General features: G+C 47.9%; 1 protein-coding gene across 1 annotated transcript in view; it reads left to right on the top strand.

Moving 5' to 3' along the window:
* Positions 1 to 429: 429 nt before the first annotated feature.
* The window catches only part of LOC143369209 (uncharacterized), a 201,425-nt gene continuing 190,453 nt past the window's right edge, over positions 430 to 11,401 (top strand). The window contains exons 1-3 of the mRNA XM_076812844.1: positions 430 to 1,543; positions 4,594 to 4,810; positions 4,969 to 6,170. Coding sequence (XP_076668959.1) covers positions 1,051 to 1,543; positions 4,594 to 4,810; positions 4,969 to 5,293 — 1,035 coding nt within the window. The 5' untranslated portion in view covers positions 430 to 1,050 and the 3' untranslated portion in view covers positions 5,294 to 6,170. The remainder of the gene's footprint in view (positions 1,544 to 4,593; positions 4,811 to 4,968; positions 6,171 to 11,401) is intronic.

Raw genomic sequence — 11,401 nt, 5'->3', positions numbered from 1 at the left:
TAAATACATCTCGGAGTACCTGATCATTGCGAGTAATGTTACCGAGAGTCCCTTAGGAACGTGTACTGCTATCTGAGGAATATTCGAGATCAGTGTACCTACTCCATCCGCGTGGCTTTCGAGGATTCAGTTTGCAAACTGCCATGGAGTACGCCTCCGAGTACTCAAGGATCTCTAATAAGCCCGCGAAGAGCTCCTTGGTGGTCGCTGATAGCAGCGCAAACATCGATCTACTTATTCATCCTCGTTTACTTCGGGCAAGCCAGTTGGGGGCTAAGGAGCGGCCAAGAGACGCGTAAAAAGCGTGGTCCTGGACGGAGGAGGAGGAAGATCGCGATCGTCGGGGGCCACAGAGTGGAGGGATGCTCGGCCGGGTGGGGGTGGCTGGCATAGAAGGGGAAGATAGCGGGCGCGACGGGAGCAAGGGACGAATGAAGCTCCCGGTTGAAGTGGCCGCAGACTAAATCGAAAAATAAGTCTCCACGCGCGACAAGCGCACTTGACCGAAGCACACTCGGTGCAGAAGGGTGCACGCGGCCCTCGAGTGCTCGCGGATGACAATTAATAACGCGGAACGGGGCTTCGGAGGCGGTGGTCTGCTCGGATAAGAGATCTCGCGGGCGAGCAAGTTCCGTGCACGCGTCAGTCGAGCGGTGACTTTGATGGAACGTGGCTGAACGTCGGCTGGCCACCGAAATCCCTGCCTCAGTTTGTGCGCGTGATAACGGTTCCTCGAAGGGAGACTGTGAGGGTTCGCCGGGGATCCACCCGTTGATGTTTGAAGCCTGTGGAAGGAAAGAGTGATTAAATTAAGTAGACAGAGTTCGAGAGATGCTGGTCCAGAGTCGTGGTTGTCAGAGGGGATGGAGGATATCCGGTGTCAGCTGCTGATAGGATGGAAGGAACGGGATTGTCCGAGCTGTGAAACAAGCGGGGACCAGTGACAAAGGATCTGTGTACCAGAGACCGGGAGGATCGTTGCTGAAACTTCGCCAGGTCTAACCCCGTTGAGTGAGACGAACTAGGTGGTGCTGCGAAGGGGTAGAAGACATGTCAGGGCGAGAAGAGACGATGGACGAGGACAAGAGAAGCGAGACATCCCCCAAACCGTCTCAGCCGACTCCCTTCAGCATCGCGGATATCCTCAGTCGGAGAAGCTCGAGTCACGAGCGTCGATCTTCGGAGTCGGACGAGGCACAGGGTGCAGCATCGTTCCTGAAGAGGAACCACCAAAGAGGCTACGACAGCTCGGAGAACGATCCCAGGGAAGGTCACCTGGAGCAGGACCAGAGTCAGATGGCTCGATTCTCCAGGCTGCCGTCGCCTGACCTCAGCGTGGCGCGCGAGCTCGACATCCTCACGAGGAACCTCGTTCACGCGAACATCACGAACTTTGGAACTATCCCGCAGCTGGCTCAGGGCACCTTCAAGCACCTGGAGACGCTGGGGAACATGACTGCCTACCAGCAAGCGAAGGACTCGAGGGAATCCTCGCAGAGGCAGCAGGACGAGGCGCTGGACATGAGCAAAAACAAATATCTGGGTAAGTGCAGGAGAACTTGAGAACATCCCCGTGTTTAGGAGAACTTTGCATCGCCTAGTAGCCTCTGCGACGTTCAATCAGTACGGAAGAACTGTAGAATCTAATGAAGTAGCCGAAGAGTTACGAGCCTCTGTATCGCGGCCGTGTCTATCGTTGCTGATAAACTCGATAACTAGCACGAGTCGACTGGCCGAGCACGACGAAGGTACTCGAAGGAGGAAGTGATCACGTCGCGGCCTGCTGCCCTTCTGGGGGATCGTGTGTCTGCCACGAGGATGCGGGGCTTAAGAGATCATTTAGCCCACGGGGTATCCTTGTAACAGGCGAGCCTCTCGACGGCTCTTCTTCTTCTTTTTTTTAAAGTTAACCCGAGCGCGCAGATAACGCGATCGAATGTAATTTTAGTAGCATAAGTGGTGCTCGAGGCTGGGGCAGACGTCACAAGTGGCCGGCACTCAGCTTCTTGCACTTGTTCGATCCCTAGCCACACTGTTGCTCTGTCTCGCGGGGTCGTCGAGGATCCACGGATCGGAAGCAAAAACAAATTTAGATCAAGGTTAACCGGGCCCCGGCACCGTGCAGGTCACATTTCGATTCCTGCTTCGCCGAGCGCGACACTAGGACTCCGGCGTTCTGGCCGGCGTTGGATCGGACGGGGAAAAAATGAGGGTCCGAGCTGATTCTCCAGGATGAAGCGACACCGAGCCAGCAATTAACTAATTCCTTCGTACCCGGGGCTGTTTCGCTCGCGACGATTCCTCGGCTTGTTCGCCACCTCGAGGGTGAGGAGGCGCAGGCACGAGCTGGCACCGTTTCAAGCCACGCTCACGAAATTACGAATCCCCTTTTCCCGGCTATCGTTCTTGGGAATCACTTAATACGGTAATGGACAGGATGCGCGAAGCGGTTTTTTAATGGGGCCTTCAAGAATCCTGCTGCTTCCTGCTGCCATTAATCTAGCGTCGCTTCTGTTGCGCTGCTCGGGGTGTGTTAGAAAACTCCTCTCGTCCTTCTCAGAATATCCAAGCATAGATCAGGCCTAGTAGCTTCATCTCTGACCAGCTATTCTATCAACGTCGATTATACTGCATTTCAATCGTCGAGCTTCCACTCACGCGACTATCAAGCGTTCGGAATCTCAGCCCCCAGTTTCCCCCAAGCTGGCACCGTAGATTCAGGCAGAAAGCCTGCAGTTCTCAATGGAATGCTTTTGAAATACTATGATGTACTTTTCTACGAGGCTAACGGATAAGTCTTCAGTTTCCTCGCGGTGGGGGTAACGTTTCATTTGGACAGTATTTAGGGGCGATATGAATTGATTGGGAAACGATGAGCGACGGTTGGAGAAGGCAACGAAGGGTCATCGATGTAATCGGAGTGAGAGCAAACGGCACTTGCTCCTCTCGAACACTCTGGATGTAGGACGGCGATGTAGGATGTTTGACGAGCGTCAGAGGAGGGACGCATTAGCCGGACGAGATGGCATAGAGTTGACGTCGAAAGTGATCAAATATAGATCTCTCTAAATGCCCCGCGTCCCACCCCCGTCGGCGGCCACTGCTGATAAACATTGACGCAGGACGAAAGAGCGGTGTACGTACGAAATAATTATGATGTCACGCGACGACCGTTGGGTTCGTGCTTTTTCTCCACGGCCAGACGCTGTTTGGGTGCCTTGGTCAATTTTAACATCAGTGCGTGTCGAGAATACTCCACGTTGGACGGAGTGGAGGTGATCGAAGTCACTTTACGTTCAAATTTAATAAGAATACTTGGTAGACACAGATTCTTATTAGATTTAAACTACACTAGAGATCCACCAACAGTCGTCCTTAAGGGGTTATGCCTAGTCAGGCGGCCGAAAAGAGACGAATATTTGTGAATTTTTTTTGAAGAAGCGGAAGCGTATATTTTTATAAATCTTTTTGCGCTGAAAAGAGCAATATTTAAAGAACATTTGGTAATTTTTTCGTAGAAAAATATTTACGTTTATAATAAAGTTACAACCGACATCCAAAAAGCATTTTTAAAAATTTCGTTTTGCGGTGAGCACTGCCAATCGGAAACAGATTATCTAAAATCAAAAAACAAAAAAGATTTCGTTAGTATATTAATGTATCCACAGGTTGGCGGAGAGAATTTTCTGAAATATTAATTTAAAACAAAATTTTAAATTAATTCCGAATGGCAGTGCTCACCGCAAAACGAAATTTTTAAAAATGCTTTTTGGATGTCGGTTGTAACTTTATTATAAACTTAAATATTTTTCTACGAAAAAATTACCAAATGTTCTTTAAATGTTGCTCTTTCGAGCGCAAAAAGATTTATAAAAATATACGCTTCCGCTTCTTCAAAAAAAATTCACAAATATTCGTCTCTTTTCGGCCGCCTGACTAGGTATAACCCCTTAACACCCTCACGAATTATACAGACCCCACCAGGATGCGCCCCGAGGAAGACTTAAAATCCGATTGATATTGTTCCAAAGGATCGTACTAAGTAATAACTCGATAGTGATTCACGTCGCGTGAATCAGAAGCGAATCTCCCCGCGGCTTCGCCTCAGAAAACAAAGTCTCGGGCTACCAGAAGCAAGTAGAATTTTAGGACGTACGGAGGCGCACGGATTGCACTCCGCCACGGCTACGGTTAAACTTAGAGAGGAGAATTACCGTGGAACAGGAGCGTAAACATGTCGGAGTAGCGAGTGCACGTGTTAATGTTTGAAGACGGGACATCAAACGCAGCCGGAACTCTCCTTCTCTCTCTGTTCTTCCAATCGGCAGGCCGCTTCTATGGCTGTACGTGGATGGTTACACGCTCTCGTTGGTCCACCCCGTCTTCCTCCCCTATCTCGGGCCCCGCGCCGAAAACGTTCGATTTATGATCGCGGTAGATCATCGGCTCCCGATCGGCGGCGTTTGTTTGCTCAGCGGCTTTCGGGAACCGCCGACTTCTAACGAGATCGACGCCGCGCGTCGCCCACGCGAATACCTATCCGACGGACCCGCGCGATCAAAGCCCGAGAGTCTGACGGACGTGAATTTGCAGAGGACACGGAGGAGGACATGTTCGAGACGCAGAGCCACGGCCAGAATCTCCAGAGCAGGAAGAAACGGAGCAGAGCGGCCTTCTCCCACGCGCAGGTCTACGAGCTGGAGAGAAGATTCGCCGCGCAGAAATACTTGTCCGGCCCGGAGAGAGCGGACCTCGCGAGGGGGCTGAAGCTGACGGAGACTCAAGTGAAGATCTGGTTCCAGAACAGAAGGTACGTGCCTACGGTTCTCGCGCCTCGCCCAACTTGGGGCCTTCAGTTTATTAATCCTAAACCTGCCTTGTCCATCCTTCCACTGGACGTATGAACTATAAACAGTGGCTTGATCGGTGGTTGATGGATCCCGAGTGATTCGAGTGGTTCCCTTGCAGATACAAGACCAAGAGGCGGCAGCAGCAGGAGCTGGGCGCGCTAGTTAATTCCGGAAACGCGAGACGCGTGGCGGTCCGCGTACTGGTGCATCCGGACGAGCATTTGAGGGGATTACCACTTCGTGGTTCCGGCCAACTTCCCGGGCAAATGTCCGCCCCGCAAATTCATCCCGCGAACAAAGCCCTCGGCGGTTTCCCGTACTACTGCCTCCCCTATCATCCCCTGCTCTGCCCGCCCCTTCACTCCGCTCATATCCAGGTGCAAAACACGATCGCGCCGGACCTCGATCCGAGCCAGCTCTCGAAAATCAACGACGAGAAATAAAGCGCTCCGGGATTGCACGCGGCAATCATATACCGATTGCCTCTGTCGAACGGTCGACCATCGTTCCGGGTTATCCAGCTTCACTGGCGGAATTCTTGCGAATCGCGCTGGCTCCTCCCTTCGTATTGGGGGAAGGAAACCGGGAGGGGTTGATTTTCAACGATCTTCGCCTGTTCTTTGCGAGCATTTTAAGGCACTCGCGGTTAGAATCGAATTGGAACTCCACTGTGGATTTCTGAATCGATCGAGGCGATGTTACTGATTACTTTTTTAAGTTTCGTTCTAGGTACCATTAAACTAGTCCATTCATTACCATTCTGCGGTATTCTTTTGTCGTTGCTCCAATTGATCGAGAAATATCGTTTCCGTAGGAACAGTACTGTAATTCTCTTGCGCGTGGAATAGCGCCACGCATCGGACGTTTGCGTGCCGCGTGACTGACAAGGGAGCATCCCGAACTCGGAAATTCAAAAAATTCTGAAACCTTGCGAATATGTAGGGAATTTCCTCCTGATTACAACGCAATTTTTCTTTGATGCCCAAATCCACTCTAAGGGGGTGTAATTGTCCCATGAAAATCCGGTTATTTTCCAGTTTTGTGCTGTAACTCGTGAACTGTAAAATAACTTTTTTACCAAACGATAGAACTACTTAAAAGAAGTAACTTTTGTCTCGAAACTTTGTTTCTATCTCTTACAGTTCGGGAGTTATAACACAAAATCGGAAAATAGTCGAAATTTCGGGGGTTAATTTCACACCCTTCGAATGAATTTGGGCAGCAAACAAAAATTGCGTTGTAAGCAGGAGGAAATCCCCAACATATTCGCAAAGTTTCGGAATTTTTTGAATTTTCGGGTTCGGGATCTTCCCTTGTAAGGTGAATGTCCCAATTTCTGCTCGTTTCGTATTTTTCTTATTATTATATGCGCTACATTTGTACTATAGTTGCAACAAAATAATTCTAAATAATTTAAACATTTACGCGAGTGTTGCACGAGCTTGGGGCAATACATGCATCGCTATTTTTCATGAGCAGAAATACGAACATATCGAGCATTGTATATTTAATTACAAAATACTAATATTCAAACATCTTGAAATATCTTTCTGCAATAGTTTTTGAATTGGTTGATTTATTATTAAAGAATTAATCAATTGCTCTGCAAATTTTGCTCGCGAACAAATTTTTTACACCTTCTTTCTGACGAGTAACCTCTTAAATGAGCAGAAATTGGGACGTTCACCTTATTGCGCAATCGGTCGTCCGTAACGATGATCGTGCACAGATACTTCGCGATAACGGCCGAAGAGCACGCTGTCGATTATTCTGTAGTGTCCGAGCGATTCACGAGCGTCAATAAATAGACACGTCGGTTATAAGTTTACTTATAGATATTATCGCAGTCTAGGAGGAGAGTCCTGTAAATTAGCGTGTAAATAAATGTATAAAAATGCAATCCGAGTAAAACGGTGTCGGTGGCTGAGCTATTTATTTATTCTGAATCCCGAGGGGTCTGAAAATTCGGATGAGACGGCGTTCGATCTGCCAGGCGCCCCGAGAGGCGACTTTAATCGAGCGGGGGCGTTCAAGGGACTCCCAGCGAACACTACTGGCGGGCCCACGTGCAATAAAAACCAGCAGCGATACCAATTAAGCGTTACCACATTACCGTAAGCCAGCGCCAGGCTAACTCCATTGTTCCCGCGCACCTATGTGATGATACAGATCTATTCAAATATACATGGTTCATTAAGAAAAAAAGCACAGCATCTCTTTCCTCCTTTTTAACCCTCCTTAACGAGCCTCGGGCGTCTGCGTCACGGCCGGCTCGTAAAAACTTGACGCGCTTGACCCGGGCCTTCTCCCAAAGAAGCAGCTCTTTTTCTCCGGGGCGGTCCCGTCAGAGCTTTTACGCGTCTTCTCGAGTGCGCCACGTTCAAACATCCACTTTTTCCTCCCATGCAAGCACACGATTAATCGTGGCGTTGTCTGAGAAAAGAGGGGAGAGCTACCGAAAGCTGACAATTTTCGATGGTAAACATCGATTCGAAGAGCACCTTCCGATTTCTAACGAGGCGATCTTAAGAGCAACGATCTCGTTCGTAATTTGATTCACCGGAGATCGATCGACAGAGGAGGCTCTATCGCGATCCTCTAATCGCGCGATACGATGGCTCCAGCGTGGAAGAAGTGCCGATGAGACGGGGCGGGAGGGGAAATCCGCGTCCCCATCAGTCACGATGCAACTGACTTTCCCATAAGCGTTTTAATAGCCCCGGCTGGGTGGGCCCGACAGACATCAGATATGTTTATTCAGACGCGGAGACGAGCAGGCTTAACCGACCGACGGGGGGAAAAAGGCTAGATCTGACACTCATCTGTTATAAACAAAAGAGTTACATTATGCTAGTCGAAAGGGCCTTTACGCCTCGCCCTACTGAATCTGCATAAAAGGGGGCAGCGTGTTCAAAGTGCCGCCGCGTTTCACTGTCTTCCTTAGAAATGGGCCCTGCCACCCTTATCGGAGGAAAAGCCTAGCCGCTCTCTGTCACTTATATGAACTTTATCGCGGAATAACAGAAGGGACATTTTTGCAGAAGTTCTTTTATTATGATTTTTCTTAATTCGTAGCAGATGATGCCGAATGTAATAGATGGAAGTGCTGGCAGATTGGAATTGCTGATTGGTTCGTTCTCCCCGTGATGATCAATGACAAAGTTGACTGGCGCGCGGAACGAGCAAGGGGATCGGTCGGAAGATGGATTTTATAGTCGTTTCTGCAGTCCATTACTGCTACGTTTATATCACGTTCTAAACATTCGAAAGCCATAATGCTCTTGCGTTAAACGGAGCCTTGTGCTGACACGCGGCCCGTTACTAGTTTCGGAACTAGCAGCGATTACTTGCGGTTTCCATTAAGAAATTAACGCGGCCCATTGTACACGGTGTACAACCAGCCTTACGACTGATCCGAATCGAGTGACCTATTTTTGAAACCCCTCCCGCCATTCTGGATCCTAGAGGAAATCAGCGCCGTTGCGCTCCGACCAAGAAAAATAAATCGGATTATTTTCATCGAGGCAGGGGGAGGGATTTATGCAAATTCTTTGCAGGTCGAGCAGGAGTTTCGAGCGATCGCAGATTATCATAGACAATTTACTGGGAATGGTATCGAAGGTGGCACAAATACCCTTCCGCGAGAGACAAAGCACCTGTCGCTTCGATTCTTTTTTTTTATTCTTCGCTAATAGAGCAATTGGAAGAGGGAACGAAATAGTTTCCCTGCTTGAAACAAAATCGCGAAACGAAGCGCAGACGTTGTCACGAACTCTCCAAAGTTCCGCTGCGAAAATTCTATCCTGCGAAATTCCGTGGGAAGACAGGAGTGACGACTCGGGTACTTGTCCCCTGGGAATTTCCTATCATTAGAAAAAGGGAATAGGAGGACGGGCGCAATTGGAGGCGGGAGTACGTCAGTCCAACGACACCAGTGGCGGACTTCTCCGGCGAAACAAGAAAGGGACGATTTGACGCTCAATCAACCGACGAAAGCTAATTTTCATTAGCTGTTAATAGCGCTGAACGGTCTTCCTCCTGTCCAACCCTCTCTCGTCCGCCCGTTTCACCCCTTTCCGTGCTCTCGTTCCAGTGTTCGCCTGGTTTTACCGTCGAGCAGTCCGCGAGCCAAGTAGACGAGCCCTCTCCGGCTAGGAGTTAATTCAGAAAGGCGCAAACCGTTTTAAAAATATTGTCGAGGCGGGTTCGTTAGCGATTCGCAGCAACTAGCAATTCCCTCGGCTCGATTCGAGGACAATAAGTGGCGAGCGATTTCCTTCTTTCTCGCTGGCTGGTTCCTCGAAGAATCCAGGAAACGAAGCGGGAGGAGACGAGGGCGTTAAACTGTCTCGTAATTCCAGGGACGCGAGGGTTATTTTAGAAACTACCTAATGTCGAATAGGAAATATCGAGCGCCGAGATCGCCGCGGGGAATCGTAACAGCGAAAGGAATTTATTTGGCTAGTGGCTACGTAACAGCTATTATCAATTTCACACGAGCCATTTCAGGCGGGGAATAAAAAAATTCCCCCCTTTTTCCGCGCGCTGCCTCTTACAATGGCGGCGAAACGGGAATTTAAAAGTATAATCGGCCGGTGCAGTCCCTGCGAAATACTTTTCACCGTCCAACGAATCCTTTCTCCTCGATCTCTCGGGGAATACCTTGCGCGGGGGTGAACGGAACGGAATCACCCGCCGAGGGACCATTTAACCCCGTTCCCTGTATCATCGGACTCCAAATGATTTCCGGATTGGTCGCGGCGATCGCGAGAGACGCAGCCACAATGCTGTCGGAGGCCTGGCAGGTTGGAGGACTCGTTCCCAGTAGTTTTCGACTAAAAACGAATCGCAGTCCCCTTTAACCTCTTCAATAGTCCCCGTGACACTCCGGCTCCTAGGTTTCCCTGGCAACCATCCCAATTGAAACGCGTGTCAGAAGCCGGGAGGACGGTGTAGGAACTAGAGGGATGAAAAAAGGAAGGTGGAAGGCCGCGGCTGGAGAGACGAGAAAGTGGCGGCTGAAAATCTCAAACTTCGAACCGGTAATTCCGTCCGCCTTATGAGGACGCGGCGAGCCTCGATAAAACTTCCCTCTGTCTACTTGCAGCTCCGCAGGGCAGACAATCACCGAGGCGATCAAATCTGCCGTAGATTCGTCCTTTTCTAATTTCCAAAGGCGACCTGAAACAGAAAACTACTATTCGGTTATTAATAGGAACTACTTGCAATTAGTGCTCCTAATTGAAACTAAGTGGTGATTCTTTGCAAAAGAGTAAGGAGCCGTGCTTAATTATGTACGGCTAACTTTGGGGATTTCTTATCTCCTCCCTCGTCCAGTACAAGAATTCGTAAGATTTTGTATTCCAACCACCTCCTCCTCCTTTCTAACGTAATATTTTTTACTTTGCATTATTTTCAGTTATTAAAATTCTTTAATAATAAAAAGGATTGACATAAAAAAAATAAATTCTCTCAGTTCAAAGATGCCTCCTTATATCCCAAAAGAATTTAATGCAATATTAACAATAGTTTTTTTTAAAAAAAATCATAAACTTCGGGTTCTGTTACACGAGAAGCCCCCTTTAAGGGTCCTTTCCACTAAACCGCCTTGATAAAGTACCTACCGCTGTTTGGAACTTCTTTTTGTCACACAAAGAATGTGTTTACTAAGTTTTTTCTATTTATTAATACGTGCTTTGAGAACAGAAAATTATTTTTTTCATATTTTTTTAATGCTTGCTTGCACCAATATAAGTGGGTGTAATATGCGCTGTAAAATAAAAGACGCCTCGACTGTTTGATCGATTTTGGAGTAACCGTGTGTCTGAAACCAAAAAACCAAAAAGATTTGTAATCGGTATGACTGTCGCTATGGCAGGGACTAAGAGTAATTAGATTGATGAGGAATTAACAAAATGGCGGACGTTCAAAGTTGAACTATATAAATTAGCTAAATTTTTTAATCACTCTGCGACGTAAAAGATAAGAAAAAAACAACAAAAATGTGTGATTCTAGTTCGGGCCATAGCGACAGTCATACTGATTACAAACCTCCCTGATACCACCGCCCCAGATAGATGGTTCCTTCAAAATCGATCACGCAGTCGAGGCGTCTTTTTGTCACAGCGCGTATTACACCCCTTTATTTTGGGGCAAGCATGCATTAAAAAATATGAATACATATTTTTAAAATATCAAAAATAAATATAAAATATAAATATAAAAACTTCAATGTAGTAAACACATTCGTTTTGTGACAAAAAAGTCCCAAACACAGGTACTTTATCAGCTACATACTTAAAGCTACTCATATTAAAAATTGCGTTAAAAAATTTTACCTAAAACACTACCTGACTTCCCCTTGTAAGAATACATAAGAAATTCGCGACCCCCTCCAGAAAAAGCCTCGCGTAATTTAAGGACGACCCCTAAGTTTGCTCGAACAAATTCGTAGTTTGCACTTTTTGCAACTACTCGAAGGTGTACATACGTATGCCGTCTAATCAGAGTGATTGAAAGCATTGGCTGGCCGATTTCGGCAAGCAGAGTAC

Source organism: Andrena cerasifolii, chromosome 5 (assembly GCF_050908995.1).
Source record: "Andrena cerasifolii isolate SP2316 chromosome 5, iyAndCera1_principal, whole genome shotgun sequence".
In the NCBI taxonomy this organism is placed as follows: Eukaryota; Metazoa; Arthropoda; class Insecta; order Hymenoptera; family Andrenidae; genus Andrena; species Andrena cerasifolii.
Note: the sequence above shows the minus strand (reverse complement) of the source record. Positions and strands in the feature narration are given on the sequence as shown.